General features: G+C 43.9%; 1 protein-coding gene across 1 annotated transcript in view; it reads left to right on the top strand.

The window, feature by feature from the left end:
• LOC122561984 (glypican-6-like) overlaps window positions 1–18,446 on the top strand; it is a 236,646-nt gene that overhangs the window by 81,063 nt on the left and 137,137 nt on the right. Inside the window, exon 3 of the mRNA XM_087991818.1 lies at window positions 3,608–3,999. Coding sequence (XP_087847944.1) covers window positions 3,608–3,999 — 392 coding nt within the window. The remainder of the gene's footprint in view (window positions 1–3,607; window positions 4,000–18,446) is intronic.

Here is an 18,446-nt window from a genome sequence, read left to right as displayed (position 1 = left end):
CCCTGGGCCTGATGGCATTTATCCTAGGATTCTCTGGGAAGCAAGGGAGGAGATTGCAGAGCCATTGGCCTTGATTTCTATGTCCTCGTTGTCTACAGGAGTAGTGCCAGAAGATTGGAGGCTAGCAAATGTGGTTCCCTTGTTCAAGAAGGGGAGTAGGAATAACCCTAGTAACTATAGGCTGGTGAGTCTCACTTCTGTTGTGGGCAAAATCTTAGAGAGAATTGGAAGGGATAGGATTTATGAACATCTGGATAGGAATAATGTGATCAAGGATAGTCAGCATAGTTTTGTGAAGGGCAGGTCGTGCCTCACAAACCTTATTGAATTCTTTGAGAAGATGACTAAGGAGGTGGACGAGGGGAAAGCGGTAGATGTGGTGTATATGGATTTTAGTAAGGCGTTTGATAAGGTTCCCCATGGTAGACTACTGCAAAATATATGGAGGTATGGCATTGAGGGTGAGTTGGAGGTTTGGATTAGGAGTTGGCTGGCTGGAAGAAGACAGAGGGTAGTAGTTGATGGCAAAGGTTCATCTTGGAGTGCCGTCACTAGCGGTGTTCCGCAAGGATCTGTTTTGGGACCATTGCTGTTTGTCATTTTTATAAATGACCTGGAGGAGGGGTTAGAAGGTTGGGTGAGCAAGTTTGCGGATGATACGAAAGTCGGAGGAGTTGTAGACAGTGAGGAAGGATGTGGCAGGTTACAGCAGGATATAGATAAGCTGCAGAGCTGGGCAGAAAGGTGGCAAATGGAGTTCAATGTAGCTAAGTGTGAGGTGATTCACTTTGGTAAGAGTAACAAAAAGATGGGGTACTGGGCTAATGGTCGGATACTTGGTAGTGTGGATGAGCAGAGGGATCTTGGTGTCCATGTACACAGATCTTTGAAAGTTGCCACCCAGGTAAATAGTGCGGTGAAGAAGGCATATGGCGTACTGGCTTTTATTGGTAGAGGAATTGAGTTCCGGAGTACTGAGGTCATGTTGCAGTTGTATAAGACTCTGGTGCGGCCGCATCTGGAGTATTGTGTGCAGTTTTGGTTGTCATACTATAGGAAGGATGTGGAGGCACTGGAACGGGTGCAGAGGAGGTTTACCAGGATGTTGCCTGGTATGGTAGAAAGATCGTATGAGGAAAGGCTGAGGCACTTGGGGTTGTTTTCATTGGAGAAAAGAAGGTTTAGGGGTGACTTGATAGAGGTGTACAAGATGATTAGGGGTTTAGACAGGGTCGACAGTGAGAATCTTTTTCCATGTATGGAGTCAGCTATTACAAGGGGGCATAGCTTTAAATTAAGGGGGGGGTAGGTATAGGACAGATGTTAGGGGTAGGTTCTTTACTCAGCGAGTCATGAGTTCATGGAATGCCCTGCCAGTAGCAGTGGTGGACTCTCCCTCATTATGGGCATTTAAGCGGGCATTGGATAGGCATATGGAGGATAGTGGGCTAGTGTAGGTTAGGTGGGCTTGGATCGGCGCAACATCGAGGGCCGAAGGGCCTGTACTGCGCTGTATTCTTCCATGTTCTATCTTCTATGTTCTAATGAACTTAGTTTCCCTGTGATAGCATTCTTTGATGCTGAGCCTTTGATTCTCGACTTCAGTTACCCTATTAAAAAAACCTGAAACTCTGGGCCAAAAAACAAGCGAAAAGCACCTATTCTCCTCTGCACCGAATTCCCATATTGCCGCCAAATTCCCTGAACTATATACTCACTCGGGCTGTCTCCCCCTCCAGATGGGATTTCCTTCTTGACCATTTGAAGCTTACTAATTGTGTGCTTTCTATTTTGTTTTTATGCTGTTGATAGAGTGGTGCTGGAAAAGCACAGCAGGTCAGGCAGCATCCAAGGAGCAGGAGCATCGATGTTTCGGACATAAGCCCTTCATCAGGAATGAAGCTTGTGGGCCAAAGGGGCTGAGAGATAAATGGGATGGTGTGGGGCTAGGGGGTAAGGTAGCTGGGAATATGATAGGTATGTGAAGGTGGGGGTGAAACTGATAGGTCGGAGAGGAAGGTGGAGCGGATTGGTGGGAAAGAAGATGGACAGGTCAAGAGGGCGGTGCTGGGTTGAAGCTTTGGGACTGGAATAAGGTGGGTGAGGGGAAATGACAAAACTGGTGAAATCCACATTGATCCTGTGTGGTTGCAGGGTCCCAAGGTGGAAGATGAGGTGTTCTTCCTCCAGCTGTCAGGTGGTTAGGGTTTGGTGCTGGAGGAGGCCCAGGACTTGCATGTCCTTGGTGGAGTGAGAGGGGAAGTTGAAGTGTTCAGATGTTCTCTGAAATGATCCACAAGTTGGTGTCCTGTCTCCCCGATGTAGCGGAGACCACATCAGGTGCAACAGATACAGTAAATGATGTGTGTGGAAGTACAGGAAATATCATCAACCCTCACCGACGCACCATGGAAAGCATATTATCCGGTTGCCTAAAGGCCTGCAATTGCTCTGCACAGGACCACAAGAAACTACAGAAGTTTGTGTGCACAGTCCAAACCACCACAGAAGCCAACCTCCCATCCATGGACTCCATTTACACTTCTCGTTGCCACAGAAGGGCTGCCAACATTGTTGAAGACCCCTCCTACCCTAATAATGCTCTCTCACCATCTCTTCGTCAGGCTTGAACATACGCACCAACAGGTTCAAGAACAGCTTCTTCCCAGATGTTATTAGACTGATGAATGGACTCTCGAACTTCAAATAATGTTGACCTTCTTTTGTGCACCTTCTGTGCAGTGTAACTTGTATGCTTCACTCTGTCTAAGCAACCTATGATCAGTACATCCTTGTTTGCTATGATCTGCCTGTATTCTCGCAAAACAAAGTTTTTCACTGTACTTAGGTACATGTGACTGCAATAAAGCAAATCAAATCAAGGCAACCCCAATCTCTCTGCCAACTGCCTGTCCTTTCGTTGGATGTGTATCCCTAGATATTCTCAACCCTGGTCCCATTGTAGTCATGTCTCTGTGAACCCACAACATCGTCCCTGCCAATTTCAATCTGCTGTACTAGTTTCTTGAGCTTTCTTTAATCTCTGCCATTATGTCAATCATTCACAGCGCTATTGAAAACATTTTAATGCCCTGGCATTAATGCACATCTGCACTTTTATGGCATTTGGCCCTCTAATTCTGACCTTTGTAATCATACATAGAGAGATCTTTGTCAAATCTCAGAGCTAAAAATCCTGAAAAATTTTACATTATATTTAGAGATTTAATTTCTCCAAATAATGAATCATGAAAGTAGACATTTTCACAAAACTGTCTTATCAGCGAATAGATGAGTGAATGATTCCTGTTTTGGGATAGGGAAGAACTGACTTTTATGTGGTGCCATTCACCCACCTCTGGAGGGGTTGACAATAGGCAGGAAAGCTACTATTTGGTTATTGACCGAAATGATCCTCTGAGGAAGCAGAGAAGATATGTGTGTCCTTTTTCTGTTGAGCAAATGTCAGAATCATGTAAAACAATTTAATTTGCCAGATACAGCTGTTATAATAGGTATAAATTCTCATGTTAAAAATTATTGATTGATTCAATTTAATTGTTAAAATAATGGGTGTCGTTAAGACTTAATTATTCATTTTCCGCAGAATTCTTCAAGGAACTTATAGAAAATGCAGAGAAATCCTTGAACGATATGTTTGTACGGACTTACGGCCAACTATATTTACAGAACTCTGAAGTATTTCAGGATCTGTTTAAAGAGCTGAAGAAGTACTATGTGATTGGAAATCTAAATCTGGAGGACATGCTGAGTGACTTCTGGGCTCGACTCCTGGAGCGAATGTTTCGGTTGGTGAACCCTCAGTACCATTTCACTGAAGAATATCTGGAATGTGTTAGTAAATATACAGAGCAGCTGAAGCCATTTGGTGATGTACCACGCAAACTGAAGCTTCAGGTGACAAGGGCGTTTATTGCTGCTCGAACCTTTGCACAAGGTCTTAGTGTTGCACGAGATGTACTGAATAAAGTATCCACAGTAAGTAAATAGAACATCTTGTTGTGATCAAGCTATACAGTGTTCCTCAGCCATTGTTTTGCCTACAGTATTATATGTGTAGTTACTGATGACCCACCTTCTCCCTGATTTTGGGACAGTGAAAGCAATTTAACTTGGTTTTCGATTAACTCAGAAGTCACATAACACCAGGTTATAATCCAACAGGTATATTTGAAATCACAAACTTTCAGACCGATTCCCCTTAATCAGGTGAAATGGAGGGAAGCACATAGGCCAGTGTGATGAAGGGACAGTGTTCCGAAAGCTTGTCATTTCAAATAAACCTGTTGGACTATAAACTGATGTCATGTGTCTTCTAACTTGGTCTACCCTGGTCCAACTTTGGCACCTCTATGTCATGGTTTTGTATTAAACATCACAACCAGGTATATTTGTGAATTGTTAATTTTTCCTGGAATGAAAGAAGTAATTTTTTAAAAAATGTTATGGTTTGTAGAAGACAAATTACATCTGAGTATAAATACTAAAATAACTAAAGTAATATTAATTCCATTTGAATTAATAAACTAAGCACAGATTAATTTTGTCAGAGCGAGAGAGGTGAAAAGCAAGTTGTTACATTAGTATAGAATCTTGGTTAAAATACACATGAAGCACTATGAACAGCCTGGCCTTTGTATTGTCAAAAGGGGTAGGAGCCGATATAAAGGTGATGAGCTATGTCTGTCACGAAAGATTGAGCAGGCAGAATCACAGAATTGTTATTGTGCAGAAGGAGACCATTAACCCATCAAATCTGCACCAGATCTCGGCATTTTGGCCATAGTGTCGAACATTGTTTCTAATTAAAGAAACATCAAATACTCTCTTGAAGACCTCAGTTGAACCTGTCTCCATCACAACTCAAGTCAACACATATCAGACTCAAATCATTCATTGTATGAGAATTTTGTTTTCTCATCTTATATTTGCTTTTTTTTTTGCAAAACACATGAAATCTGTGCCTTTTTGATTTTAGTCCTCTATGGCCAGGGCCAGTTTCTCCCCATCTTCTAGTCCAGGCCTATCATGATTTTAAAAACTTTAACAGATCTCCTGTTAGTCTTGTCTTCTACAAGGTAAGTAGTCTCAACTTTTCCAATCTTTCCTCATACCTGAAGTGTTGCATTCTCACAAATGTCTTTCACATCCTTATTACAGTGTGGTATCAAGAACTATACACAACACTCCGCCTGAGGTCTAAGCAGTGTCCTACAGGTTCATCATAACCTCACTTCTCTTGTACTTAATGTTCCTATTAATGAAGCTGAGTAAACTCTGTTTTCTTCACTGTTTTCTCTACCTGTCCTACCACCTTTAATGACTTATACACATCTACATCCGGCTTTCTCTGCTCCTGCATGCTCATTAGAATAGTACACTTTGTTCTCTCAATTCTCTGTGTTCTTTGTATCAAAATATATCTTATTTCTCAAATTTGAATGTCATCTGCCACCTCTCCTCCAATTTGTCAATGTCCTTTTGAAATTCTACAGTTTCCCCTCAATTTATGATTCTCCCAAGTTTTTTATCATTTGCAATCTTTAAAGTTGTCTCCTGCACACTTAGATCTGGATCGTTTAGAAACGCTAGAAATGAAGGGGGCTAATCAGCCCAATTTGTCCATAATGATCCAAATGCCCTTTTTAATCCCATCCTCCTGCATATGGCACATAGTCTTGCAATTTATAGCACTTAAGGTGCAGATCCAGGTACTGTGTCATTTATATATCAGGAAAAGCAAAGGTTCTAAAATCAACCCCTGGGGAACTCCATTTATTTTCTATCCCTGATCCAATTTTGTATTCATGTTGCTATTGCCACTTTTATACCATGAGCTTTAACATCTCTTTGAAATCTGATGTGTGGCATTGTTTAAAACATTGTATATTATGTTAACTGCTGGGTACATATCAACACACTGTTACCTCTTCAAAAGAAAACTCCAAATTAGTTGGGCATAAGGTTCCTTAAATAACGTCTTTTTTTTTGCTAGCAGCCAATCTATTTTTATCATAATTAATTCCTCTTAGTTTCTCATGTTTGCTTCCTCATCTCTTTTGATTCTTTTGTATTGATGACCTGACACCTGTCTTAAACATTCCTGAAGAAGGGCTTATGCCCGAAACGTCGATTCTCCTGTTCCCTGGATGCTGCCTGACCTGCTGCGCTTTTCCAGCAACACATTTCCAGCACCTGTCTTAAACAGACCTTTTGTCTTTTAACTGAGTTTCTATCTTATCTTCATCATTCAGGGAACTCTAAATTTGTTTGTCCTACCTTTTCTTGAAGGAAAATATTTTGATTGTGCCCTTTCCACGTCTGCTTTGAAAGTCGCTTATTACTCAGCTGTTGCTTTTCCTTTCAACCTTAGGTTCCAGTCTATTCAGCGCAGCTCTACTCTTGTCATAGAATCCCTACAGTGTAGAAAGAGGCTGTTTAGCTCATTGACTCCATGTGATACAGCATAGAAGGAGGCTATTCAGCTATTCATGACAACTCAGATGTCCTTTCTAATCCCAAGTTCCTGCATATGGCCCATAGTCCTGCAGTTTACAGCAGTTAAGATGCAAATCCAGATACCTGGGTTCAATTCCAGCCTCGAGTGACTGTCTATGTGAAGTTTGTATGTTCTCCCTGTGTCTGTGTGTGTTTCCTCTAGGTACTCCAGGTTTCCTTCCACAGTCCTGGACATTAGGAGCAATTTAGCATGGACAATGCATGTAACCTGCACATGTTTGGACTGTGGGAGGAAATTGGAGTACCTGGAGGAAACCCGTGCAGGATTAGTGAGAGCATGCAAACTTCACACAGTCACCTGAGGCTGGAATTGTATCTGGGCCCCTGGCACTGTGAGACAACAGTGCTAACCACCGTGCTACTGTGTCTCCCTTTCGTGCCGAAACAGGTCTTAGTGCAGAAAGAGTTCATTTGGTTCATCAAGTTTGCACCAAGCCTCTAAAGAGCATCACACCCAAAGCTACACTCTGCCTCATCCAAAGCACCCTGCGTGGGATTTTTTTAAAGCAATGGCAAACCCATCTAATTTGTTCATCCCTGCACACTACTTGGCAATTTAGCATAGCCAGTCACCCTAACCTGTCCATCTTTGGACTGTAGTAGGAATCCGGAGCAGTCAGAGCAAACCCGTGCAGACACTGGGTGAGCACGCAAACTTCACACAGTCACTCAAGGCTGGAATTCAACCCGGGTCCTGGGCACTGTGAAGCAGCAGTGCTAACCACTGAGCCACCATTCTTGCCCCACTGAAATTTGGTCTCAGCTGTTTTTTTATTCTTTAATAATTGAGGGGGTTGGTTATCTCAGTTGGCCAGACTGTAAGTCCACAAGAAATAGGAACAGGAATAGGCCATTTGGAACCTCGAGTTCTGCTCTGCTATTCACTAAGATCACCTCTTATTCTTCTAGACACCCAATCTATTTAGCCTTTGCTCATAAGGCAGTCCCTCCATTCCAAGGATCCCCCTCGTGAACCTTCTCTGAGCTGCGTCCATGAAATAAAAAGGGACCAATACTCACAGCACCTGAGACCCGGGTTCAATTCTCAGGCGACTCTCTGTGTGGAGTTTGCACATTCTGCCCGTGTCTGCGTGGGTTTCCTCTGGGTGCTCTGGTTTCTTCCCACAGTCCGAAAATGTGCAGGTTAGGTGAATTGGCTAAGTTAAATTGCCCGTAGTGTGTTAGGTGAAGGGGTAAATGTAGGGGAATGGGTCTGGGTGGGTTGCACTTTGGCGGGTCAGTGTGGACTTGTTGGGCCGAAGGGCCTGTTTCCACACTGTAAATAAGTAAGTAATCTATTCTCCGTACTCCAGATGTGGTCTCACCAGTGCCTTATACAGTTGCAGTAAGACTTTAGCTAACCCTAACTCTAAAACTTTGAAATAAGGGCCAACATTTCATTAGCCTTCCTGATTACCTACACACCTATGTGCTAGTGTCTGTTTCATGTACAAGTACCCTCAAGTCCCTTTGGAGTTGCAACTTTCTGTGGTCTTCCTCCATTTAAATAATGTTCTACTTTTTTGTTCTGTCTTCCAGAATGAACAACTTCACATTTTCCCACAACATACTCCATTTTCCACTTCTTGTCAACATATGTAACCGATCAATGTCTCTCTGTAAACAGTTTGTAACCCTCTCACAACTTGTCTTTCCACCTATTTTTGAGTCATCTGCAAGTTTGGCTACAGTTCACTTCCTTCCTCCAGCACTGATCCCTGTGGATCACTGGGCATTAGTTGCAACTTGAAAAAGAACCCCTTATTTCCAGTCGCTGTGTTCTTCCCCTAAATTGAGTCTCTATCCATGTAAATATAATATTTCCAACACATTGGGCTGTTACCTTATGACTTAATCACTTATGAGGTACCTTATCAAAAGCCTTCTGGAAATTCAAATACCATAAATCTACTGGTTGCAATTTAATGTTTGATTTACTGGTAGGTGAGCACTTTGGAGAAGGGCAACAGAGATGACCCAGGTAATCATAGACCAGTGAACCTTATGTCTGTTGTAGGAAAAGTTTTGGAAAGGATTATAATAGATAGGATTTATAGTTATCTAGCAAGCAACAATTTGATTGGCGATAGTCAATATGGTTTCGTCAAGGGCAGGTCATGTCTCACAAACCTCATTGAGTTTTTGAGAAGGTGACCAAGCATGTGGATGAGGGTAGGGCAGTTGAAGTGTATACATGGACTTACATTAAAGCCTTTGATAAGTATCCACATGGTAGGCTGTTGGAGAAAATGCAGAGGCACGGGATTGAGGGTAATTTAGCAGTTTGGATTAGAAACTGGCTTTCTGTAAGAAGGCAATGAGTGGTGGTTGATGGAAAATATTCAGCCTGGAGTCCAGTTACTAGTGGTGTGCCACAAGAATCTGTTTTGGGACGACTGCTGTTTACCATTTTTATAAATGACTTAGACGCAGGCAAAGGTGGATGGGTTAGTAAGTTTGCAGACGACACTAAAGTCGGTGGAGTGGTGGGTAATGTGGAAGAATGTTGCAGATTGCAGGGGGAATTGGATAAACTGCAGAATTGGACTGAGAGGTGGCAAATGGAGTTTAATGCAGATAAATGTGAGGTGATTCACTTTGGGAAGAATAACAGGAAGGCAGAGTACTGGGTCATTGGAAAGGTTCTTGGTTGTGTGGATGTGCAGAGGATCTTGGTGTCCATGTACATAGATCCCTGAAAGTTGCCACCCAGGTCGATAGTGCTGTTAAGAAGGCATACAGTGTGTTAGGTTGTATTGGTAGAGGGATTGAGTTCCGGAGCCATGATGTCATGCTGCAACTGTACAAAATGCTAGTGTGGTCTCACTTGGAATATTGTGTACAGTTCTGGTCGCCCCAGTACAGGAAGGATGTGGAAGAATTGAAAAAAGTGCAGAGGAGGTTTGCCAGGATGTTGCCTGGTCTGGAGTGAATGTCTTATGAGGAAAGGCTGAGAGACTTGAGTCTGTTCTCATTGGAGAGAAGAAGGCTAAGAGGGGATTTAATAGAAACAAGTTGATCAGAGGACTAGATAGGGTGGACAGTGAGAGTCTTTTTCCTAGGATGATGATGTCGGCTTGTACGAGGAAGCATAGCTGCAAATTGAGGGGTGGTAGATTTAAGACAGATGTCAGAGGCAGATTCTTTACACAGAGAGTGGTAAGGGCGTGGAATGCCCTACCTGCTAATGTAGTTAACTCAGCCTCATTAGGGGCATTTAAACAGTCCTTGGATAAGCACATGGATGGTGATGGGATAATGTAGGAGGATGGGCTTAGATTAGTTCTCAGATCGGCGCAACGTCGAGGGCCGATGGGCCCGTTCTTCGTTGTATTATTCTATGTTCCCCTTTATCCAGTTTGATTGAGACTTTCTGGAAAGATTCTAATAAATTATTCAGACATGATTTCCCTTTCTGGAAGCCATGCTGTCTCTGCTTGATTAGGTTATAATTTTCCAAATGTTCTGCAATTACTTTCTTAATAATGGTTTCCAATACTTTTCCAGTTAAGCTAATTGACCTGTAGTTACCTGCTTTTTACCAGCGTAGAGAAGATTGCACTGTGTGCAGCAAACATAGATTTACTGTATTGAAAGAAATACAAGTAAATCATTGCTTCATCTGGACGGTGTGTTTGGGTCCTTGGACAGTGAGGAGGCAGGAGAGAAAATGACAAGTGTTTAACACATTTTGTAATTGCAGAGTGAAGATCTGCAGAGAAAAGTGATGGAAAGCATCATCAGTAGTACTATAATGCAGCACTTCTATTCTCTCATGGGACATGAGCATGACTGGTTGAACAGCATATATTGACCATTCCTAGTTGCCCTTGAGAAGGTTGGTGCTGAGCTGTCTTCATGTACGGCTGCAGTTTACATGCTGTAGGTAGACCCACAATGTCATGGAGGCATTCGGGAAGATGTCAGGTGACTTAACAAGATAAGAACCTCTCATCAACCTGTTCAGAGAAGTTATGACACACCTCTGGAATAGCCTCCTGGCTCAGAGGAAGGGACACCACCACTGCAGTTCAAGAGCCCCACGTTCCTCAAGGTAACTTAGTATGGCAACAGCTCTTCCCAAGACCACAAGAATTTGGAAAGTTGTGAAAGGAGCCCAGTCCATCATGGAAACCAGCCTTCCTTCCACTGACTCTGTCTACGCTTCCCACGTCTCGAGAAAGCAGCCAACAAAATCAAAGACCCCTCCTTCCTGGTTGTACTCTCTTCCACCTGCTTCCATCGAACAGAAGGTACAAAAGTTTGAAAATATATACCACTAGATTTAAGAACAGCACCTTCTTGACTGTTATCAGACTTTTGAACAGACAAAGAACAAAGAAGAACAAAGAAAATTTACAACCCATGGACAGGCCCTTTGGCCCCTCAAGCCTGAGCCAATCCAAATCCAGTGTCTAAACCTGTCGCCCAATTCCTAAGCATGTGTATCCCTCTGCGTCCCATCTACTCATGTCCAGACTCACCTTAAATAAATCTACTGTGCCTGCCTCTACTACCTCTGCTGGCAACGCGTTCCGGACACCTACCACCCCCTGTGTAAAGTTCTTGCCATGTATACCCCCCTGAAACTTTTCACCACTCACCTTGAATTCGTGACCTCCCGTTATTGAACCCCTCACCCTGGGAAAAAGCTTATCTCTATCCATCCAGTGTATACCCTTCACCCTGGGAAAAAGCTTATCTCTATCTATCCTGTGTATACCCCTCAATCAGGTCCCCCCTCAATCTCCTTTTTTCTAATGAAAACAATCCTAACATACTCAACGTCTTCATAGCTAGCACCTTCCATAGCAGGCAACATCCTCATAAACCTTCTCTGCACTCTCTCCAAAGCGTCCACATCCTTTTGGTAATGTGGCGACCAGAACTATACACAGTATTCTAAATGCGGCCGAACCAAAGTCTTGTACAATTTTATCATGACTTGCCAGCTCTTATACTCAATAGCCCATCTCAAGAAGGCATACTATATGCCTTCTTGACCACTTTATCCATCTGTGCAGCCACCTTCAGGGTAACTCCCAGATCTCTCTGCTCATCAACTTTTCCCGAGGCTCTTCCCTTCATTGTATAATTCGCTCTAGAATTAGACTTCCCAAAATGCATCACCTCCCATTTGCCTGGATTGAACTCCATCTGCCACTTTTCCGCCCAACTCTCCAGTCTATCTATATCCTCCTGTATTCTCTGACAGTCCCTTATGCTTTCTGCCCTACTCCACCAATCTTTGTGTCATCTGCAAACTTACTGATCAGACCAACAGTGCTCTCTTCCAGATCCTTTATGTATATCACAAACAACAGTGGCCCCAGCACTGATCCCTGTGGAACACCACTGATCACCTTTCTCCATTCCGAGAAACTCCCTTCAACTACTACTCTCTGTCTCCTGTTGCTCAACTAGTTCTTTATCTACCTCTCATATATTCACATTGATCTTTCTCTGAAGCTGTAACACTGTATTCTGCATTCTATTCCTTTACCCTGATGAACTCGTGTAAAGTATAATTTATCTGGTTAGAACTCACAACAATACTTTTCACTGTATCTCGGTATATGTGACAAGAATAAATCTAGTCAAATCAAAATCAGTGTCCTCGCCCCAGATATCTTCAGCTGTTTCATAATAAAAACCTCCCCTCCATTATAAAGTCAGAAGTGGAGATGTATGCCCAGTCCATGAGCTGTAAGTAGACCCACCATGCTGATCGAAATGAAATTCCAGGATTTTGTCTCAATGGCACTGAAGGAAGCATGATTTATTTCCAAATCAATATGGTGAGTAGCTTTGAAGGAATTTGCAGATTGTAGTGTTTCCATCTATCTACTGTCACTGTCCTAGACGGTAGTGGTTGTAGGTTTGGAAGATGTTGTCTAAGGATCTTTGGTGAATTTCTGCAGTGCATGTTGCATTGCTGTAACAAGGTATGGATGTTTGTGAATGTGGTGCTAATCAAGCATCAATCAGTTTCCTGGATGGTGTCAAGCTTCTTGAGTATTTCAGGAGCAGCATTCATCCAGGCAAGTGGAGAGTATTCCATCACACTCACGAGTTGTATCTTGTGGATGGTGGATAGACTTTAGGGAGTCAGGAGGTGAGTTAGGTGAGTTACACGCTGCAGTATTTCTAGCCTCTGACCTACTCTTGTAGCCACTGGGTTTAAGTGGCAAGTCCACTTGAGTTTCTAGTCCATGGTTACCACAAGGATGTTGATAGTGAAGAATTCAGTGAGCGTCCAGAGGCAGTATGGTAGTATGAAGGGCGAGGCTGGTGGGATGACTAGAGAAATTGAGGCTCTGGTCAAGAAAGAAAAGGAAACATATGTCAGGCATAGACAGCAGGGATCAAGTGAATCTTTAGAAGAGTATAATGCAGTAGGCGCATAATCAAGGGAAATCGGGGGGCAAAAGTGGACATGAGAGAGCTTTCGCAGATTCTCCAAATACATTAAGGGAAAATGAGTAAATGCGGAGATATCGGACCCCTAAAGTCAGCAAGGCCACGTATGTGCGGAATCACAAGCAATACTAAATGAATATTTCAAAAAGAACAAAGCACCATACAGCACAGGAACAGGCCCTTCAGCCCTCCAACCCAGCGCTGATCCAGATCCTCTATCTAAGCCTGCTGCCTATTTTCTAAGGATCTGTATCCCTTTGCTCCCTTCCCATTCAAGTATCTGTCTAGGTACATCTTCAATGACGCTATTGTTCACACCCCTATCACCTCTACTGGCAGAGCATTCCAGGCACCCATCACCCTCTGCATGAAGAACTTTCTACGTATATCACCCCTAAACTAGTAACTATAGGCCGGTGAGTCTCACTTCTGTTGTGGGCAAAGTCTTAGAGAGAATTGTAAGGGATAGGATTTATGCACATCTAGATAGGAATAATGTGATCAAGGATAGTCAGCATGGTTTTGTGAAGGGCAGGTCGTGCCTCACAAACCTTATTGAATTCTTTGAAAAGGTGACGAAGGAGGTTGATGAGGGGAAAGCGGTAGATGTGGTATATATGGATTTTAGTAAGGCGTTTGATAAGGTTCCCCATGGTAGGCTACTGCAGAAAATACGGAGATATGGCATTGAGGGTGAGTTGGAGGTTTGGGTTAGGAATTGGCTGGATGGAAGAAGACAGAGGGTAGTAGTTGATGGCAAAGTTTCTTCATGGAGTGCCGTCACTAGCGGTGTTCCGCAAGGATCTGTTTTGGGACCATTGCTGTTTGTCATTTTTATAAATGACCTGGAAGAGGGGTTAGAAGGTTGGGTGAGCAAGTTTGCGGATGATACGAAAGTCGGAGGAGTTGTTGACAGTGAGGAAGGATGTGGCAGGTTACAGCAGGATATAGAGAAGCTGCAGAGCTGGGCAGAAAGGTGGCAAATGGAATTCAATGTAGCTAAGTGTGAGGTGATTCACTTTGGGAAGAATAACAAAAAGATGGGGTACTGGGCTAATGGTCGGATACTTGGTAGTGTGGATGAGCAGAGGGATCTTGGTGTCCATGTACACAGATCTCTGAAAGTTGCCACCCAGGTAAATAGTGCGGTGAGGAAGGCATATGGCGTACTAGCTTTTATTGGTAGAGGAATTGAGTTCCGGAGTACTGAGGTCATGATGCAGTTGTATAAGACTCTGGTGCGGCCGCATCTGGAATATTGTGTGCAGTTTTGGTCACCATACTATAGGAAGGATGTGGAGGCACTGGAACGGGTGCAGAGGAGGTTTACCAGGATGTTGCTTGGTATGGAAGGAAGATCGTATGAGGAAAGACTGAGACGCTTGGGGTTGTTTTCATTAGAGAAAAGAAGGTTTAGGGGTGACTTGATTGAGGTGTACAAGATGATTAGGGGGTTAGATAGGGTTGACAGTGTGAACCTTTTCCCGCGTATGGAGTCGGGTATTACAAGGGGGCATAGCTTTAAATTAAGGGGGGGTAGATATAGGACTGAAGTTAGGGGTAGGTTCTTCACTCAGCGAGTCGTAAGTTCATGGAATGCCCTGCCAGTAGCAGTGGTGGACTCTCCCTCTTTATGGGCATTTAAGCGGGCATTGGATAGGTATATGGAGGATAATGGGTTAGTATAGGTTAGGTGGGCTTGGATTGGCGCAACATCGAGGGCCAAAGGGCCTGTACTGCGCTGTATTCTTCTATGTTCTATGTTCTATAAACCTTTCCCCTCTCACTTTGAACTCGTGACCCTGAGTAACTTAGTCTTCTACTCTGGGAAAAAGTTTCTTACTATCCACCCTATCTACACCTCTCATGATTTTGTAGGCCACAATCAGATCCCCCCTCAACCTCCATCTTTCTAATGAAAATCATCCTAGTCTACTTAACCTCTCCTCATAGCTAGCACCTCTATACCAGGTAACTTCCTGGTGAACCTCCTCTGCACCCTCTCCAACGCATCCACATCCTTTTGGTAATGTGGCGACCAGAACTGTAGTCTGTCTTTCAAATGTGGCTGAACCAAAGTCTTATACAACTGTAACATGACCTGCCAGCTCTTGTACTTAATACTCTGTCTGATGAAGGAAAACATGATGTATGCCGTCGTTGCCTGTGTTGCCACCTTCAGGGAACAATGGACCTGAACACCCAGATCTCTCTGCACATCAATTTTCCCCAGGACGTTTCCATTTACTGTATAGTTTGCTCTTGAATTGCATCTTGCAAAATGCATCACCTTCCATTTGCCTGGATTGAACTCCATCTACAATTCTCTGCCCAACTTAGTTTGTCCAATGTGTGCAGGAGGGTTTCCTGACACAATATGTAGATAGGCCAACAAGAGGTGAGGCCATACTGGATTTGGTTCTGGGTAATGAACCAGGCCAGGTGTTAGAATTAGAGGTAGGTGAGCACTTTGGGGACAGTGACCACAATTCGGTGACTTTTACTCTAGTGATGGAGAGGGATAAGTGTGCACTACAGGGCAAGAGTTATAGCTGGGGGCAGGGAAATTATGATGCGGTGAGGCATGACTTAGGATGTGTGGCTTGGAAAAGTAAGCTTCAAGGCAAGGGCGTAATTGATATGTGGAGCTTGTTCAAGGAGCAACTATTGAGTGTCCTTGATAAGTATGTACCCGTCAGGCAGGGAGGAAAGGGTCGTGCGAGGGAGCCGTGGTTTAATAAGGAATTGGAATCCCTTGTTAAAGGGAAGAGGGCGGCCTCTGTAAAGATGAGGCGTGAAGGTTCAATTGGGGCGATTGAGAGTTATAAGGTAGCCAGGAAGGACCTGAAGAGAGAGCTAAGAGCAGCAAGGAGGGGACATTAGATTAGATTACATTACAGTGTGGAAACAGGCCCTTCGGCCCAACAAGTCCACACCGACCCGCCGAAGCGAAACCCACCCATACCCCTACATTTACCCCTTACCTAACACTACGGGCAATTTAGCATGGCCAATTCACCTGACCCAGCACATCTTTTGGACTGTGGGAGGAAACCGGAGCACCCGGAGGAAACCCACGCAGACACGGGGAGAACGTGCAAACTCCACACAGTCAGTCGCCTGTGAAAGTTCCTTAGTTGGTAGGATTAGGGAAAACCCTAAGGCTTTCTATAGGTATGTCAGGAATAAAAGAATGACGAGGGTAGGAATAGGTCCAGTCAAAGATACTAGTGGGAAGTTGCATGTGGAGGCTTAAGAGATTGGGGAGACACTGAATGAATACTTTTCGTCAGTATTCAATCAGGAACAGGACATTGTTGTCGATGTGAATACTGAGTCACAATTAAGTAGAATCGATGGCTTTGAGGTATGTAGAGAAGAGGTGTTGGAAATTCTGGAAAGGGTGAAAATAGATAAGTCCCCTGGGCCTGATGGCATTTATCCTAGGATTCTCTGGGAAGCAAGGGAGGAGATTGCAGAGCCATTGGCCTTGATTTCTATGTCCTCGTTGTCTACAGGAGTAGTGCCAGAAGATTGGAGGCTAGCAAATGTGGTTCCCTTGTTCAAGAAGGGGAGTAGGGATAACCCTAGTAACTATAGGCCGGTGAGTCTCACTTCTGTTGTGGGCAAAATCTTAGAGAGAATTGGAAGGGATAGGATTTATGAACATCTGGATAGGAATAATGTGATCAAGGATAGTCAGCATGGTTTTGTGAAGGGCAGGTCGTGCCTCACAAACCTTATTGAATTCTTTGAGAAGGTGACTAAGGAGATGGACGAGGGGAAAGCGGTAGATGTGGTGTATATGGATTTTAGTAAGGCGTTTGATAAGGTTCCCCATGGTAGACTACTGCAAAATATATGGAGGTATGGCATTGAGGGTGAGTTGGAGGTTTGGATTAGGAGTTGGCTGGCTGGAAGAAGACAGAGGGTAGTAGTTGATGGCAAAAGTTCTTCTTGGAGTGCCGTCACTAGCGGTGTTCCGCAAGGATCTGTTTTGGGACCATTGCTGTTTGTCATTTTTATAAATGACCTGGAGGAGGGGTTAGAAGGTTGGGTGAGCAAGTTTGCGGATGATACGAAAGTCGGAGGAGTTGTAGACAGTGAGGAAGGATGTGGCAGGTTACAGCGGGATATAGATAAGCTGCAGAACTGGGCAGAAAGGTGGCAAATGGAGTTCAATGTAGCTAAGTGTGAGGTGATTCACTTTGGTAAGAGTAACAAAATGATGGGGTACTGGGCTAATGGTCGGATACTTGGTAGTGTGGATGAGCAGAGGGATCTTGGTGTCCATGTACACAGATCTTTGAAAGTTGCCACCCAGGTAAATAGTGCGGTGAAGAAGGCATATGGCGTACTGGCTTTTATTGGTAGAGGAATTGAGTTCCGGAGTACTGAGGTCATGTTGCAGTTGTATAAGACTCTGGTGCGGCCGTATCTGGAGTATTGTGTGCAGTTTTGGTTGCCATACTATAGGAAGGATGTGGAGGCACTGGAACGGGTGCAGAGGAGGTTTACCAGGATGTTGCCTGGTATGGTAGAAAGATCTTATGAGGAAAGGCTGAGGCACTTGGGGTTGTTTTCATTGGAGAAAAGAAGGTTTAGGGGTGACTTGATAGAGGTGTACAAGATGATTAGGGGTTTAGATAGGGTCGACAGTGAGAATCTTTTTCCACGTATGGAGTCAGCTATTACAAGGGGGCATAGCTTTAAATTAAGGGGGGGGGGGGTAGGTATCGGACAGATGTTAGGGGTATGTTCTTTACTCAGCGAGTCGTGAGTTCATGGAATGCCCTGCCAGTAGCAGTGGTGGACTCTCCCTCATTATGGGCATTTAAGCGGGCATTGGATAGGCATATGGAGGATAGTGGGCTAGTGTAGGTTAGGTGGGCTTGGATCGGTGCAACATCGAGAGCCTAAGGGCCTGTACTGTGCTGTATTCTTCTATGTTCTAACTCTCCAATCCATCTGAATTCTGCTGTATTCTCTGACAGTCCCCTTCACTACTTGCTACTCCACCAATCTTAATGTCACCCGAAAACTTGCTAATCAGGCAACCTACACTTTCCTCCAAATCATTTATGTATATCATAAACAACAGTGGTTCCAGCACAGATCCCTGTGGGACACCACTGGTCACAGCTCCCTTCCACTACTACTCTCTGTCTCCAGTTGTCCATCTAGCTAGAACACCCTGGACCCCATACAACTTCACCTTCTTCATCAGCCTACCATGGGGAATCTTATCAAATGCCTTACTAAAGCCCATGTATATGATATCTACATCCCTTCCTCATCAATGAACTTTGTCACCTCTTCAAAGAATTCTATTACGTTTGTAAGACAGGACCTTCCATATACAAAACCATGCTGCCTATCACTGATATACCCATTTGGAAGAAAATGGGTTTATATCCTATTTTGCAACCGTGTTTACTATGCAGAAGGGTAAGCTTGAAGGTAGAAGACAGAGAATGGTATTAGAG

Source organism: Chiloscyllium plagiosum, unplaced genomic scaffold (assembly GCF_037043375.1).
Source record: "Chiloscyllium plagiosum isolate Xiang-an unplaced genomic scaffold, Cpla_swu_hap1 HiC_scaffold_11, whole genome shotgun sequence".
Lineage (NCBI taxonomy): Eukaryota > Metazoa > Chordata > Chondrichthyes > Orectolobiformes > Hemiscylliidae > Chiloscyllium > Chiloscyllium plagiosum.
Note: the sequence above shows the minus strand (reverse complement) of the source record. Positions and strands in the feature narration are given on the sequence as shown.